The 17,239-nt window shown below is 35.3% G+C and overlaps 1 protein-coding gene across 1 annotated transcript in view; it reads right to left on the bottom strand.

Annotated features, from left to right (window-relative positions):
- Positions 1-11,235: 11,235 nt before the first annotated feature.
- The window catches only part of LOC136821747 (kinesin-like protein KIF28P), a 29,394-nt gene continuing 23,390 nt past the window's right edge, over positions 11,236-17,239 (bottom strand). Inside the window, exons 23-27 of the mRNA XM_067077958.1 lie at positions 16,653-16,775; positions 15,383-15,652; positions 14,806-14,964; positions 12,665-12,793; positions 11,236-12,329 (exon numbers count right to left, since the gene is read on the bottom strand). Of these exons, the coding sequence (XP_066934059.1) occupies positions 12,228-12,329; positions 12,665-12,793; positions 14,806-14,964; positions 15,383-15,652; positions 16,653-16,775 (783 nt within the window). The 3' untranslated portion in view covers positions 11,236-12,227. The remainder of the gene's footprint in view (positions 12,330-12,664; positions 12,794-14,805; positions 14,965-15,382; positions 15,653-16,652; positions 16,776-17,239) is intronic.

Here is a 17,239-nt window from a genome sequence, read left to right on the forward strand (position 1 = left end):
TACTTTTGAAATCAATTATTGTACCTTAAAGTCGAGATTGTATCACCTTTTAAAGCTAAACATGTAGATGTTCCAGATGGTAATAAAGTTAACGTCTCAAAAGTATGTGGACACTTCACTTTTTTGACAATTTCTTAGCATCATTGCGTTCTAAATTCGTGTATTTCTTTTGCTCTAAAAGAGTTGACAATTTGAGAGAAATGCACTGTATAGTAATGAATTTCACCAATTTTTCGTTGCACTGTAAGGGTGCAATTTTAAAAGTCATTTCGCCGCACATTCCATCATTTATATTAGTAAACCCCCGGGATTCCAGCACGAAATCTAACACAAAACAATAAATACACCGACCTGATATAAGGATATAAGACATGTTTCTGATATCATGGAGGTATAAAGAAAGACAGGAGAAGTATGCTATTGTAACCAAGCTCGCCCTACGATTAAAAAAGTTACGATGTATGCATGCTCATAATCTCATATATCGTGCATTTTTAATGAGCTCTTTTATCCATAGGTTAAATCTTATTGGCTCATTTAAGCTTTAGAAATTAGATGAGACGAGATTCATTGTTTCTGACATCAGTGTAAGAAAATATTTGGACTAAAAAAAGGCCTGTAAACTTGGCAATCCTTCATCAAATGATAAGATTTTTCGATCAATGTTTTCTTTCAGGTGAACTCTATTGCTTGATACTTTCCTCCAAAATTCTCCAGCGACTGTATGTCTACAAATTGAGTCTGAAATCGTGTGTGCTTATAAAGAACTTTTCATTTTCTGGCTTGAGAAAATATCTTTTCAAAACAAAATTGAACGGATAGCGAAATGGAACATAAATTTGTTTCGTGGACGAAGTTTTATCTTATTTTCGTATATTAAAAGGCTAGAATCTTCAATACTGATTATTAGAATGTTCAGAGCAAACTTGAGTTCTACTAAAAAGTCTTATTTCATCGGGCGAGCTTAGAATTTCTTTTGATACATTTTATAAAAGAAATCAAAAGACTTTAACGACCAATTACCGACACATTCAACTCCTGTTTTCTTTATACCTCTATGCTGATATGAAACGGAGATACAGCACCTGACCCCGAGAATGTAGTAAACCCCGAGAATGTAGGTTTCTCATTTTTTAGCATTGTAGCCCTAACGATAGTTCAACTTCATAAAAATTTGTTTCAGAGCATACTGTTACATCTTACTGATTATTTCTGGACAGAAAATTTTAACTTGAATTAATTTTTTCCAGCCAAAATCTGAATGGAAGTTGATTGGATATTACCCGAACTGAGACATTTTTTAAATAAATCCTCTCTAAATCGAAATCTATTGGAATTAAGTTATGATGATAGGGTATTTTCTTAGTTCTGATGAACTAAGGAAATGGGGAAAATAGTCCATTTCAATATTTACTGTTCTGAGTTAGATATTTTGACGAAAATGTTTGACCTAACTTTTGGGGTTAGTTGACCTACAATTTGGGGGCCTTTATAACCCGATATAAAAAGTCTGTCAAATTATATAAAACTTGTTTGTTGTACTTTTATAACATGAAAGTACTACCTGAGACATGATTAATATTGAAATTTTGAGCTTTTACGACGTGTCCCAGACCCGTTGGGGCCCCAGCCCAATCAGAAAATTTGCCTAAGTTTGGAGCAATAGAATTTCTATTCCAATTTGGACTTAAGTAGAAATTTTTGGACCCGATGTGGGAAAAAGTTCCACCGGGGCTGTGAGGCAGGGGTGTTGTTACATTATTCACATATTTCAACACAAAATTTTCAACCTACAAAATAAAAACAACTTTCTTGTCTCTTCTTTTCGTCCTTCCTTTTACTTTTCCTCATTTGTAGTACGATGAAATTAATATATTTGTTAATTTTTTGTCAGCGTATATTTCTAAGTATGAATTTCACTTATAGAACAATAATTTCCGATGAATACCGAAATTCCATTCTCAACAACCGAATCTTTTCACCTACATTCTGGGGGTTAAAAAGTGAAAAAATCCAATTTTCAGAATAACAAAATGCTCTTTAGAATATTGTTTTCGCATAAAACATTTCTAAAATTTGCTGTTAGAATTAATCCAATTGAAAAAATATCAACATTTTACTATTACTAGATTTAAAGCCATAAAACCAAACCTACATTCTGGGGGTTATAACGAAAATGGGAGTCAATTTCAAGGACCAAAAAAATTGGTCTATCTATCAAAAGTAATGAAACTAACCCCTGGGAAAGGATTTTGGGAGTTCAAAATTTCGTTGAAAATATTTAATATCTTTTAAATAAAATGCAAATCTACATCTTTCAGGTCTGATTCAAATTTCACCTACATTCTCGGGGTCAGGTGCTGTACTTATGTAAAACTAACTAACGCTTCCTCGGGGATTTGGAAAATCTCTACCCCCGTGCTTTAGAAAGTGGGGTAATATGATATGATTTATAGACCAGGCGATGACTCACGGTCGCGCCACCTTTCGATAGAAAAATTCTCTCGTTGATTTTTGAGGACTCCAACATGTAGTATTAACGAATCCGAGGGGTTTACGGGCCAAATCGGTCTCGTTTGGGTTCCTCAAAGGGTCCTTTGAAGGGGAGTGACAGTTCAAAAAGAAATTTTTGTGCCTGGGGTAGGTCACTGAAAACTTTAATATCTTTTGAACTATTTACTCAATGGTGCTGAAATTTTACAATTATCTTGGTATATACCTATTTATTTTATATGCAAATTTTCAACAAAAAAAATTGACTACAGTACATTTTACAGACCAGAATTTCGAATTTTTCAATTTTTTTGGAGAATTTTTTAGAAAAATCACCAAAACGTTTTTTTACAGACTTCAAAACTTTAAACCAACTTATGATTTGAGGTTTTTTAGGAGCCCTAGGCTATAAACATCAGATTCAGACACCTAAGTTGAAGATGAAGTCCTTCAATGTCTCGTATAGAGGCATATTTTATCAAATTAGGTTCTCCGGGCAAGTCCGGGCAACTTTTGAATTCTCCATGAAATTCCAATAATATCGTCTAGAGAATTCATTCGTCTCCAAGACTGACGAAGATTTCGGTCCAATCGTTGTTCACGTCATTCATTTTGTCCCAACATATTTGCTTGCTCTTTCGAAAGAAGGCTGACACATGATCATTCCCAGTGAAAGCATGGAAACCGATCAAAGCATTCTGCTGCTCTGGTGTTAAAGTGATTGAGTCTAGCCAGACCTTCTTTCTCCCATCACCGTTCCCTGTATCTATCAAAACACGAGAATTTCCACCCAGGAAACCAACAGCAATCACAAGGATATCTGTAACTCCTGATGGAGAACGAATGCAGACATTTCCTTCGCATTCCAGGGCGTCCATTGCATGTAGAACGACTTTGGTATCTGCTTCTTCTTGGTTAGATACAAGGTTTTCCACATTCAACACGTTTTCAATCGTTACTTTTTCACAATATTTATTTTCAGACATAGTGATGGCGTTGCAGTTTAATATGCCCAGGCATTTCTTTGCGTTGGCTTTGATGAACTCGAATGTGAGCTTGATAAGTTGTGTTTTGTTCTCACCATTCGAGTAGAATCCATTCAAGTCACTCGGTATCAATGTGTTGAAAGACTTGATCAAGATTCTCTGGAATTCCGATGCTCCACATTTCTCTCTCTCCCCAGCTTTGATGCTGAATTCTCGGTAACAATCCGCAACAAGGTCAACCCGATTGTGACCTTTCGGTAGAGAGGAGAGAAGTTTCGTGATAAGGCTTTTTGTATTTCCTCTTTTCGTTCCATCTGGAAAAGCTAGGCTTAACCCTATTGGCCCCAAGCTTTTTTGACTTTGGTATCCCCAGGGGGGGGGGTAAAATCTACCACCCTCGATTATTTTTGATCTAGAAGAGCTATGGTCATGAAATTTGGTACAGATGTTCTTCATCATTAAACAAATTTCCAGGAAGGAAAAAAAAATTGATTACGTCATTCAAAAACCGATGACGTCATCACAAAATTTCCACCTGTCGGAAAAAAGCCCAAATATATGGTTTACAAAAATGGCTATTACAATCGAACCAAAAAAGATAATTAGATTCTGTTTAAAGATTCAGAAAGATAAGAGGTTGTTCTTTAACATAATTGCCGGTTTTGAAATTTCAATAAATATTTTTTCTTAAAATTTATGCTGAAGATGAGTAAAATTTTCAAAATTTGATGACGTCATAAATGATGACTTCATCATTTTCAAATTTTTTTTTCAATTTATCAAATTTATATTGTCAATGCCTATCACGTGTGAAAATTTGAAAATGATTGAATAAATAGTTCAGAAGTTATCAGCACTTTTAAATTTTGAGTTTTAAGCGATTTTAGCTGGGTTTTATGTCATGTTTCACAATAAAGTCATAAAACCTGATCTGAACAACCTATGACCCTAAAATTTTGCACAAGTACTCTTAATTAGATTTTGTCAAAAGTCAGAAAGTTTCAAGTCGTTTGAAAAAAATTTTCTCAGAGATATTCACAAAAGAACTCCAGCGTGGTAGATTCTACCCCCCCCCCCTGGGGCTAATAGGGTTAATGGAACAGGACACAACGGGTAACATAAAACGCTTCGGAAATCGATAGGGCTCTGGAGCTTTGAGGAAATGGAAAGAAGTTTTCCAAGAATGTCTCGATTGACTCTAATGACATCTTTCGCATGGTCTTTCTTCTTCCGCTTCACTTGTTGCTGTTTGAATAGTGTTGGTGTTTGTTTGTGGATTGGTGCATGAAATGGTGTTTTGCCGGATTGAATTCTTTCATTCCAGAATGTATCCATTAGTAGCTGTCCTTGATTCTTAATGTCGATCAATTTGCTCAGAACAGCTCCATTATACTTCTTCCCTGAACTGAGGTTGTAAACTTCTTCCTCCTCAAGGAACACACTGAAAGGACTCCAATAATCATTTTCAAGAACATCGATGATTTTGGTGACGTGGACCTCCGATTTCTGGATTTCCTTCTGACGAAGAGGCTTATAATCATTTTTTCCGGACAAACCTGCCATATCCAAAAGATTTCTAGTGATTAGAGCCATATTCGGTCGATTCAAACACCATTTGGTGACATTGTTGTGATCACTCGAGTAGCCTTTGACTCAACCTGAAAATTTGAATTTTGGGAATCTTAGAAGAATTTGCACAGTCATTGTTCAAGTGCTTACACGGGCGTTTCTGTAGAAAAATTTCTAAATGAATTAGCATTGTGACAAACTCTCCTTATTACCTAACAAATATAAATGAAACTAAATCTTTCAGTAGTTTCGTAAGACAATGTTAGCACGAACCATAAAAAGTTTTGACATACCAGCAGTTTTTGCATCTCTGTTGATGGTTTGTTCGCCTCGTTGATCACAAGCAGTGGCCAATGGATACTGATCTTGAGCTTGAATAGACAATCCATTCTTCACTAATTCATTGTACTCAGTTGGTTGTGTCTGTTTAAGGTGTTCCATTTGAGAAACGTAATAAGAACCATACCTAGCAGAAACGAAAAGATAAAATGACGTGGCTGGTCCGGTAATAAGGTTGAAGTAGAGAATAATTTGTTTCTTACATACTCTTAGTGATAGTTGAAAATCGTTTTCAAAGGGAAACACCAAAATCTAGTTCATTACGAATAAGCAACTAAGTGAAATAAAGGAAAGTAGTTCAAAAGTACTGTAGCAATAAATAAACAAACGAAGATGCACACCTAGCATAGTTTCGTTTATTCATGATGAAGTACATCGGGATGAACAATACATCAACGTTTCAATATCATTCTCTTGGATAGCGGTGTGGGCCATGACTTGATATCTCATCAGATCCATGTATAGAAGCCAAAACTAGGCTGTTTTGCCAAGTGCTCCTTCCCTTGCAGATTCACGAAACAGTTCATATTTAGTACTGAAGCTATCGTCAATTGTGAGATTTTCTGGTAGTTCTGTCATCGTGATCTCGTCCAAAATGGCCGGGATTTTAGGTTTCTTCGTTCTATGGAATCTTGTTAAGACATTCAAGTGCTTCAGAGAATGTACTTTGCATGCTCTATTATAGTGCAATCCTGCAAGTGCACCGTGCAAACTACCAGATGTACAGAGACCAGATTCATATACAAGCGATCCAATGATCTGAATCAAAGGAAATTAGAGCTCAATATTACTATCCTGGATTATTTAATGTATGTTCGTTTATTTTCTAAGAAAAAGGCTTACTGTATTTTAAGAAATAAAATATTTCTAATTTGTAACTTAAGAAATATTTTATTTCTTAAAATACGAAAATGAGAAATACCCTTATAACTTATCAATGGATGATCCAAATGACATAACACTCCACTGATGTAAGGCACAGGTATTGACAGTTTAGAACACAAAAAATTGACTTCATATGCTGACGTCAGCAAATTCTGCTAGAATATTACTTAAATTACGAAAATGAGAAATATAATGAACCCAAATGGTATCTGCACGAAATTTTGCTCACAAACTTGTATTGGTAGGAGGAGGGCTTCTGAAAAATTTCATCTCGTTTTGCTGACGTTAGCACTTTTTATAAGAATATTTCTTAAATTCGTAATTTGAGAAATAAAATATTTCTCAAAATACTAATTTAAGAAATATGCTCGTAACTTTTGATTGGAAGATGACAGCAAATTCAAATTTTGCAGTCTTGTACCACATCATACTCCAGAGTCTCGGTCCAAATTTGAAATCAATCCAATGACGTCATCGATTTATATGGCAAAATCATCATTTTCGACTTATGCAGCCAAACGTGTAAGCTTGGCCAAAAGCTAGAACGGCCATAAATTCTGAACTAGGAATAGCCAGTCGCCAAAATTTTGCTCACAAACTTGTATTAGTAGGAGGAGGGCTTCTGAAAAATTTCATCTCGTTTTGCTGACGTTAGCACTTTTTATAAGAATATTTCTTAAAGTCGTAATTTGAGAAATAAAATATTTCTCAAAATACTAATTTAAGAAATATGCTCGTAACTTTTGATTGGAAGATGACAGCAAATTCAAATTTTGCAGTCTTGTACCACATCATACTCCGGAGTCTCGGTCCAAATTTGAAATTAATTTTTCAACCTATGATTTTTGCCTGCGACCGTCGTATTTATCCGAAAATCACACCAAAGTGTCCGAAAAAAAATTGGCACCTAAGTTATTTTGATTCCCCTACCCCTTAGCTTTCCAAAAATGTATAACAAGTGCTTTGACTAAAAAAATCGAGCGACCTCAAAAAAACAAACAAAGGTTCCCCCCTACTAGTGGTTCGGAAATTAGTTCTCGTAGTTAATTAGCTTCGTAGAGCCCAAAGGAAGGCCAAAAACCGAAATATGCTGATATAAATGGATATATTCTTATAAAGAGTGCTAGCGTGTCAGCAACACGAGATGAAATTATTCAGAAGCCCTTCCCATACCAATACGAGTTTGTGAGCAAAATTTGGGCGACTGGCTATTCGTAGCTCAGAATTTATGGCCATTTTTAGCTTTTAGCCAAGCTGACGCGTTAGGCTGCATAAGTCAAAAATAATGATTTTACCATACAAATCGATAACGTCATTGAATTGATTTCAAATTTGGACCCAAACTCCGGTGTGTGGTGTGGTACCAGACTGCAAAATTTGAATTTTCTACCATCCTCCAATGAAAAGTTACAAGCATATTTCTTAAATTAGTAGTTTGAGAAATAAAATATTTCTCAAATTACGAATTTAAGAAATATTCTTATAAAAAGTGCTTACGTTATCAAAACGAAATGAAATTTTTCAGAATCCCTCCTCCTACCAATACGAGCTTGTGAGCAAAATTTTGGCGACTGGCTATTCCTAGTTCAGAATTTATGCCCATTTCTAGCTTTTGGCCAAGTTTACACGTTTGGCTGCATAAATCGAAAATGATGATTTTGCCATATAAATCGATGACGTCATCGGATTGATTTCAAATTCGGACCGAGACTCCGGAGTATGATGTGGTACAAGACTGCAAAATTTGAAAATGCTGCCATCTTCCAATCAAAAGGTACGAGCATATTTCTTAAATTAGTATTTTGAGAAATATTTTATTTCTCAAATTACGAATTTAAGAAATATTCTTATAAAAAGTGCTAACGTCAGCAAAACGAGATGAAATTTTTCAGAAGCCCTCCTCCTACTAATACAAGTTTGTGAGCAAAATTTTGGCGACTGGCTATTCCTAGTTCAGAATTTATGGCCGTTCTAGCTTTTGGCCAAGCTTACACGTTTGGCTGCATAAGTCGAAAATGATGATTTTGCCATATAAATCGATGACGTCATTGGATTGATTTCAAATTTGGACCGATACTCCGGAGTATGATGTGGTACAAGACTGCAAAATTTGAATTTGCTCTCATCTTCCAATCAAAAGTTACGAGCATATTTCTTAAATTAGTAGTTTGAGAAATATTTTATTTCTCAAATTACGAATTTAAGAAATATTCTTATAAAAAGTGCTAACGTCAGCAAAACGAGAAGAAATTTTTCAGAAGCCCTCCTCCTACTAATACAAGTTTGTGAGCAAAATTTTGGCGACTGGCTATTCATAGTTCAGAATTTATGGCCGTTCTAGCTTTTGGCCAAGCTTACACGTTTGGCTGCATAAGTCGAAAATGATGATTTTGCCATATAAATCGATGACGTCATCGGATTGATTTCAAATTTGGACCGAGACTCCGGAGTATGATGTGGTACAAGACTGCAAAATTTGAATTTGCTGTCATCTTCCAATCAAAAGTTACGAGCATATTTCTTAAATTAGTATTTTGAGAAATATTTTATTTCTCAAATTACGAATTTAAGAAATATTCTTATAAAAAGTGCTTACGTTATCAAAACGAAATGAAATTTTGCAGGAGCTCTCCTCCTACCAATACGAGCTTGTGAGCAAAATTTTGGCGACTGGCTATTCCTAGTTCAGAATTTATGGCCATTTCTAGCTTTTGGCCAAGTTTACACGTTTGGCTGCATAAGTCGAAAATGATGATTTTGCCATATAAATCGATGACGTCATTGGATTGATTTCAAATTTGGACCGAGACTCCGGAGTATGATGTGGTACAAGACTGCAAAATTTGAATTTGCTGTCATCTTCCAATCAAAAGTTACGAGCATATTTCTTAAATTAGTATTTTGAGAAATATTTTATTTCTCAAATTACGACTTTAAGAAATATTCTTATAAAAAGTGCTAACGTCAGCAAAACGAGATGAAATTTTTCAGAAGCCCTCCTCCTACTAATACAAGTTTGTGAGCAAAATTTTGGCGACTGGCTATTCCTAGTTCAGAATTTATGGCCGTTCTAGCTTTTGGCCAAGCTTACACGTTTGGCTGCATAAGTCGAAAATGATGATTTTGCCATATAAATCGATGACGTCATTGGATTGATTTCAAATTTGGACCGAGACTCTGGAGTATATCAGATACTTTTGTGGTTCGTTTTATCGCGTTTTGATTTGGTCGCTGAAAAGCAACCATGTGGGTAGTGTTAATGGAGCCTCCTCCTGACTGCTTGTCAATTAGAACGTCAAAGTTGTCCACCCAAAAGTGAGAGAAAATTATGAGTTTTCGAAGAATTGGCTGCAAGGGTAAACCGAAGCCCAGTTTTGCTTTCTCTTGTGCAGCTTCTGCGTATTCTGTTTATATTTGGTGTACGTTCACCAGATGGTTGAAGCAAAGACTCGACAAAGAGTACTACAGATTCAGGTGGCTCGAGCTCAGTTGAATCAAGCTTATTAGGGTCAGGTGGCCACTCTTCCATTGTAAAAGAGCTGAACTTTTCAAAAATGTTCTTTCTCAGTACTTTGGCTGACATTATCACATGCAAATCTTGGTAGTAAAATAACGCCAGATTGAATTACTTTTTTTTCAAAATAAGCCTCCATTACAACCCAACTACACGTTTAATACTTGGATAGCACTAAAAGATTTCAAAGGCTTTGAAAAATATCAAGTGAATGATATCTTAGACGATATTCTTGGAATTTCATGGAGAATTCAAAAGTTGCCCGGACTTGCCCGGATAACCTAATTTGATTAAATAGACCTCTATACGAGACATTGAAGGACTTCATCTTCAACTTAGGTGTCGGAATCTGATGTTTATAGCCTAGGGCTCCTAAAAAACCTCAAATCATAAGTTGGTTTAAAGTTTTGAAGTCTGTAAAAAAACTTTTTGGTGATTTTTCTAAAAAATTCTTTGAAAGTAAGTATTCTAATGAAAGTCCAGAAAAGTCCATACAAATCGGACGGTTTCTACATGATTTGACAATAAAAATGAAAATTTGTTTTTCCTTTTTTGCCGATTACTAGTTCAATTTTTAAGAATAAGGAGCAATATTTTTACCAATGTATAGGAAAAGAAATTCTTAACGCAATGATATTAAATTGGTTCTTGTAAAACTGTCAGTAGTCGAGTAAAATCAAGATGAAGTTATAATTTTCTCGAGCTCTAGCTTTCCATATTATGGGGCGGTCATGATGCGGTTATTTCAGTAGAATCGCTAGGAAATTCTGAGCAAGAAGATATAGGTACCTTTTCGTATAGGAGAGGCGTACCCAAAATATAAGCCCTAAAAGTTTGCGCATAATCAGGCTTGAAACAAAAGAATTTAGGTGCCAAATAAACGGGGGGGTTCGAATAAACGGGAGGGTTGGAAAAATTTTTCAAATCAAATAAACGGGGGGGTTGGAAAATGGACTTTTAAAAACCCTAAAAAGGGTCTAAATAGATTATAAATTTAGGCTTTTTAGAGTAAAACAAGAAACTTTCCATTTGGGAGCTGGGAATTTTTTCAAAAATTAATAAACGGGGGGTCATAATAACGTCCGGGGGGTTGGAAAAAAATCGAAAAATTAACAAGCGGGGGGGGGGCGTTTATTTGGCACTTAAGAGTATGCAGATTTTTTATAGCGACAACAAAAGAAACCTATTTACTCGACATAAACTCCCTTAAGGGCAAGAGACCTGGTATATGACGAGCCGTTTTTCCATTGTTTTCAAGAAGCTGTTTTTCCATCTCTTTACATTCCTCTGCCTTAAGACAGTGACAAACTTTTCGATTAGCTTGCGGGGTTTTCTGGTAGTTTTCACCATAGTCCGTATAAAAAAACACAGTCTTTCAGTGTTGTATTTTACGTTTCTAAAAATCTTGTTCAGGGTCTAAAAAAGGGAAAATGTCTTAACAAATTACTGATATATCAAAATAATTTATTTATTCTTAATGTTGACACAATCTATCACAAATATCAAAACATAACAAATATTAATGTTTATAAAAAAAACTCTGCATTACCTATCATATGGACATGTTATAGCCATTATTTTCAGTCATTTTAGGGATGAACATACCCTTATCAAGATGCCACCACTGGCCTCATTTAAGAAGCCCAAGACATTTAAAAATTTTCTATAATTACAGTTCATTGAGTTTTTTGAAAATTTTGTATTTTTTAAGAATCTATTCAAATTCAAAATTTCTGCATTTCTTTCTGGCACGTGCATTTTCACATCTTGTTAAAAACCATCCATCCAGTTAAATTAAGAATATATAACAAAATAGAATTATTTACATTTCTTTTAATATATTAAAAACTTTCTTTTTCTTTAACCTCGACACTTGGGAATGCGGACACTCAATATACCTTCAGTACCTTCCTTCCTTCCTACCTACCTCGCAAGCTTGTAATTTATTCCTTGTGCCTAATATCGTTTTTCGTTGATTTCAAGCAAAAAAACAATTTACTGTATCGTCTTATCTTTCCTTATTCGTGATATTTATGACGTAATATTTTATACGGAAGCACTCAAAAATGACCGGGCGTTTTAACAAAATTAGTTGCAACGCCCATGGTATTTTGGTGGCTTTCTTATAAAACATTACGTCATGAATATCAAGAATGCGGTACTTACCTACAATTCAAAAGCGCCAAAATCGTAAAAAAGGAGTTTTACAGCAGCAATATCCGAATTTTTGCGATTTGGGCGTATTTGATCGATGATCTTTTTATCTTGAGTACCCTTCCCTACATTAGACGGGATCTAAAAAATCGTCATTCGGCTTTGAAAGTCGATTCTTTGTCGCATTCTCTCTCTAAAAACCTCTTTCGTTATTAAGTTAATTATTAATAGGCTTCAATATGGCCATTCCACCACAGAGCATTAACGTTAAAAACCAGGACCAGAATTTACATGACGCTACAAGCTTTACTACCAGCAGGGACCTTGACATCGCCGTCGGTCTTGATTTTACCACCATTGGCAACGGCATCTGGTTGGTTTTTCAGATACTGAAGAAAGAAGAAAGAATCAAATGTTAAACTTTAAATCTTTTTCAACTATCCGTAAAACTTATAAATCTTCATAACTGAAGCATACCCTCATTTCTACAAGAAATAAAAAAGTCTACTTTAAACACCAAATAAAATCAGTTACGCTGTCTTCGAGGGGTAGATTTATCCCACTGAATTCCGCTTTATGAGAGCCTTTATCAATATGAAAGGTGGGAATGGCGAATATGGTACATACATAACCTGCCTCCACAATACAAATTTATTTTTGCCAATGAAATTCTTACTAATACGTGATAGTGAGTAATTATTTCATAATAGGAAATTTTTTTTACCGATTGTAATAGGTTGACTTTATATTTCAATTTTCCTCGTTCGTGAAAAGCTGCAGCATGCATTGCACGATGGAAGGCGTCGAAATTCTTATCCTTTTCATCTTTCTTGCCCCATTCTTCGACCACATTCTGAACAAATGAGATTAAACAAATAGAAATTGTTTGCGTATTTTTGGGCTTAGAAGTTTTGCCGATAACGTCAGCTTTTTGGCAATAAAAACTTTTGTCAGTCCTAATTCGAACCTCCCTCAAGGAAATCTCAAAATTCTATCTATTTTCGAACCAATCGCAGTTGCGTCCCATAAGGGTTTGCCCCTTCTAATACCATAAAAAATCCAAATAAAATATACACAAACATCATAACAATAGGAATTCCCAAAAAGGATTGTTGTGGATTGATTGATTCGATTGATTTTTTTAAAAATACATGCAAATTCCAAACTTGACATTGACAGTAAGACCCAGCTTGCACACAACGTTGTTTCAACGTTCATCTAATGTTCACAACGTCCACATAACGTTAGATGAACGTTGAAACAACAATGTGTATCGCTTATGTAGTATGTCCTTTCTACGCCAAGAAAGTCTGTGCTTACGTCCAGAGCATTGAGTTTAAAGCCCGAAGGGCTAGAGTTCAATCTCTAACCTTTCTCAGGCAAGAAAATGTGAAGCCTTAAAAAATGCGCCGCAATTTTGACGACAGATTGAATCAAGCAATTCCTTTGTTTACGATTGATATTGTTTAGTTTCAATCTATCATTTGTGTAAAAACCAGGCGAGCCGCTCAAGGCCGCGCAACTTTGGTAGGATTTGTTGGCTTCAAATCCTACCAAGGAGATTGACTTCTAGCCCTTCGGGCTTATACTTCATTGGTCCAGAGGGCTTGATAATTAGCGTAAATATTTCCGCCAATGACGGTTTTCTCTTGGTCAATAGATCGAGCTAAAATGTCATATCGGTTGTACAAGATGCGAAGTTTCCAGCGATTGAAAAAAGCTGGAAAAGCAGATTCTCGTGCATTTTCGCACGCTAATTACATTTGCATGCGTATCATTACGTCATAATGAGAAGCATGCGCTGTGAAAACGTTTTAAATAGGGCGTTTGAATTACAAACATCCTCGCTGCATTCACTCATCAAACTAAGCGTACTTAGTCGAAAAGGAGAAATAGTGGAGAAACGAAGTATCCAGCGATTGAAAAAAGCTGGAAAAGCAGGTTCTCAACAATTTCGCACGGAAAATTAATTATGCATGCGCATCATTAAGTGATAATTATGATTGGTATGTCTTTAAATACAATTCAAAATTCTAAATCATCCTCGCTATTGCATTCACTCAAAATCATTTAACATACAATAGCAAACTTCTCCGAAATTTCCAGATTTTCGCGTACTATATTTAACCATAAGCCCCTGTATACTCCGGTCAACCTTTCTTTACTTTTATGACATTGGAACAATCGGACGAGCGCTTATTCCTGGACTTCAAACAGATGATCAATCAATGGCTCAGACGATCAACCACCAAGGAATACAATAGAATATACTAAAAGACGACCGATTACCAAAACAAACGCCGGTCATTAGAGATTGACGATCTTATCATCATTCACCACCGAAAACTTATCAAACACGGAATCAAGGATGTGTTTTATCAAGTTGATGAATTTGGTATTCCTTAAACAAAAATTACAAATAGATTGATAACATTTTGAAGCTATGAAGCTCATACCTCGTAAAAATCTATTATAATAATTATAATTTAAATTTATGATCTCTTACATTTTGACGGTCAAACACTTGCAGATGGAATAATTTCGTTAGTAAAAAATTTGTACATAAAGGGGGGAAGACCTTTAACCTCCGAAGGTCAGGGTGACGGATGCCATTGGTTCGGAGATAATGTTTCCTCCAGAATAAACAGCCACTGGAGGTTTTACGCTACACGCTTCGTCACAAAAATTCAGTTGTATTTTATTTGAGTTTATCCAACTTGTAATTTTACTACTAATTGTTAAACATTTTTTTACCACGAGTGTTATTGCAGACAAATACCAAACAAAAAGTAGCTATTATTGTGATTTATTGTTTGTTCATTCGAAAAGGAGAAATAGCCGAGAAGTATATTTTCACATAAATACCTTTATTCTCTTTTCTTTCTCGATAGCTCGATTGTATCTCGTCTTGTAAAGGATGAGTTCTGATTTCAATTGCGAGATGATACCGGCGTTATTTTCGCGGAAAGTTGCGTTCTTCTTGTCCGCTTTCTTGTTTTGAATGGTATCTTTGGCTCGCAACTCCTGCAACAAACGAAATAAAAAATTCTTGTTGATAAAAAAACAAAAAAACCAAGAGAGAACAAATTCTCTCATTGCATTACAGTCAAGAAGCCTTTTAAGTCAGCCTCCAAAACTAGAAATTTCAATTACTTAAACAAAAATCTGCGTTCCCTAGATTTACAACATTTTCAGTTTTCTCATAACCTTAATTCAAACTTGTAGACTTTTTTTGAAATACCCGGAAAAAAAAGCCAAGCTTGCTTCGTCGAATGTTTCCGATTTACCCTAACTCAACTGATCTAACCAAAGTGTAACGTGTTCAATATACTTCTTCGACTTCAAACAAGGTCTCGTATAAATATAATCTTATAAGTGTTCGATCCTTTAAACATACATTTATTTTCAGAAAAAAAATCAAAATTATCAAAAAATCGCTTACCTTAGTAGTTAGCTTAGCAAGCTTAGCATCGAAAATTTGATCATTTTGTTTAGCGTAAAGAGAGAAAGACAAACTTCCAGCCTCGAACCAATTTAAATGTTCCTCAGCAACAGCAGGGAAAGAATAAATCTTGCTGTGGTTGAATACTGGAGATAAAGTATCTTTCTTGATTTCAGTCAGGCAAGCATTTTCTTCACCATAGCTTGTATACTTCATATAAAGACCATGACAGTATCGAGCTTTTTGAACTTCGCAGTTGATCACTTTGACCTAGAATTGAAAATAAAAAGCAATAAAATGAATGCGTTTTCGGTGCAACATTATAATGTCTTCTGACATTACATCACGGACCCAACAGCTGATTGGTTGTAAGTGACATAAAATCAGTCAATACGTCACTTGCCACCAATCAGCTATTGGGTCCGATGAAGACATTGCAATGGTGCATATGTATCATGAATTCGGTGCATTGAGCTGACGCCATTTTTTTTTTTTACGTTAGACGGAAAGTGGATCTTAAGTCTTCATTTTCCAAACCCCTACATGTTTTTTTTATAAGCAAGTGTCTTCCCCTATATCAGGCTCGCATTATGCTTCACATTCTATTGTTCTTAAAAACAATAGAGCTATTGTTTAGGTACCAAAAACTGAGAACTGAGCCTACATATGCTTATAAACGTTATGCTTATGGAAAAAAAAACATGTATCGCCCCTCTGTTGCTCGGCGGGGGTGAGATAAAAATTTTTAATCATAATTACAATGGAGATTAAATAAACTGTTAAACCCAAAGGCCGGTTGGGGTGGTTTTGGAATACAACATTTCTAGATTTGATTCAAATGAGGATAAAAATGTATTCTTGTTAAATTTCTGAATAGGGATGACAGTTTAGAGTATTTTCCACGAGGTTAATCTTTTGGCAAAATTTGGGGGAAGGGTTCTGTTAAACGAGGGTGTATCTCTTACTATACTACTAAACATGAATCAAATTCAACAATGATTGATGTTCAAAGTACTGTAAGCATAAAACATAAGTAAATATTCCATATTACCTACTCTAAGGTCCCAAATAGTAGGGGGGTACGAATAAAAGGGGGGCCGAAATAAAGTAATTATAAGCTAATATAAGGCTATTTAGAGCAATTTAGCTTTCGTTAGCTGAAAATATTCTCAGAAATAAATGAACGGGGGGGGGAGTCATCCTAATAAGAACGGAGGAAAAGGGGGTCCGAAAATTTCCCGAAACCTTAGAATAGCTTGTTTTATCTTACCATAAAATGATACGGCTTTCCGATCAATTCTTTGGGATTTTCAACAAAGTAATCTTCATCCAATGGCTTGCCATCTTGAGTACACGGCGCGACTTCGATCACTGCACTACCTTCTTCTGAGCCCTGTACATAATGTTATCAAAACGTAAATTAAAACGGAAGGAAAGATAGCCTAGAAGTCTAAGCTACTTTGATTCAGTCACTAGGATAAATCTAATGGTAAGTTGTGACTGAATAACTATACAGTATTCCAAGGCAAACTTAAAATGCGTAAATATAAAAAATCTTCAGATGCTTTATTGCCAAAAGCCGTGTGTCCTAGCCTTGTGAATACGGGCTTAGTTAACTAGGCTAGATCAAAGACTCTGGAAGGATATAAAACATGTGCGGTTGAAATGCACTAGAGAGGTAACTACAATACATTATAACATATCTCAATTATTATCTTAACAAAACAACTTTAAGATCCGATGATTCAATTGTACACAATAAATAGTCATAGGCTTTTAGGTTATAGGAGCCAAGAACCTAAGGGGATTACAACGTAGTACCTTAAGGGAACTAATTTTCGCTATTTTCGCTTTTTT

The sequence above is a fragment of the Clytia hemisphaerica genome, unplaced genomic scaffold, assembly GCF_902728285.1.
Source record: "Clytia hemisphaerica strain Z4C2 unplaced genomic scaffold, Clytia hemisphaerica genome assembly, whole genome shotgun sequence".
NCBI classification, from domain to species: domain Eukaryota; kingdom Metazoa; phylum Cnidaria; class Hydrozoa; order Leptothecata; family Clytiidae; genus Clytia; species Clytia hemisphaerica.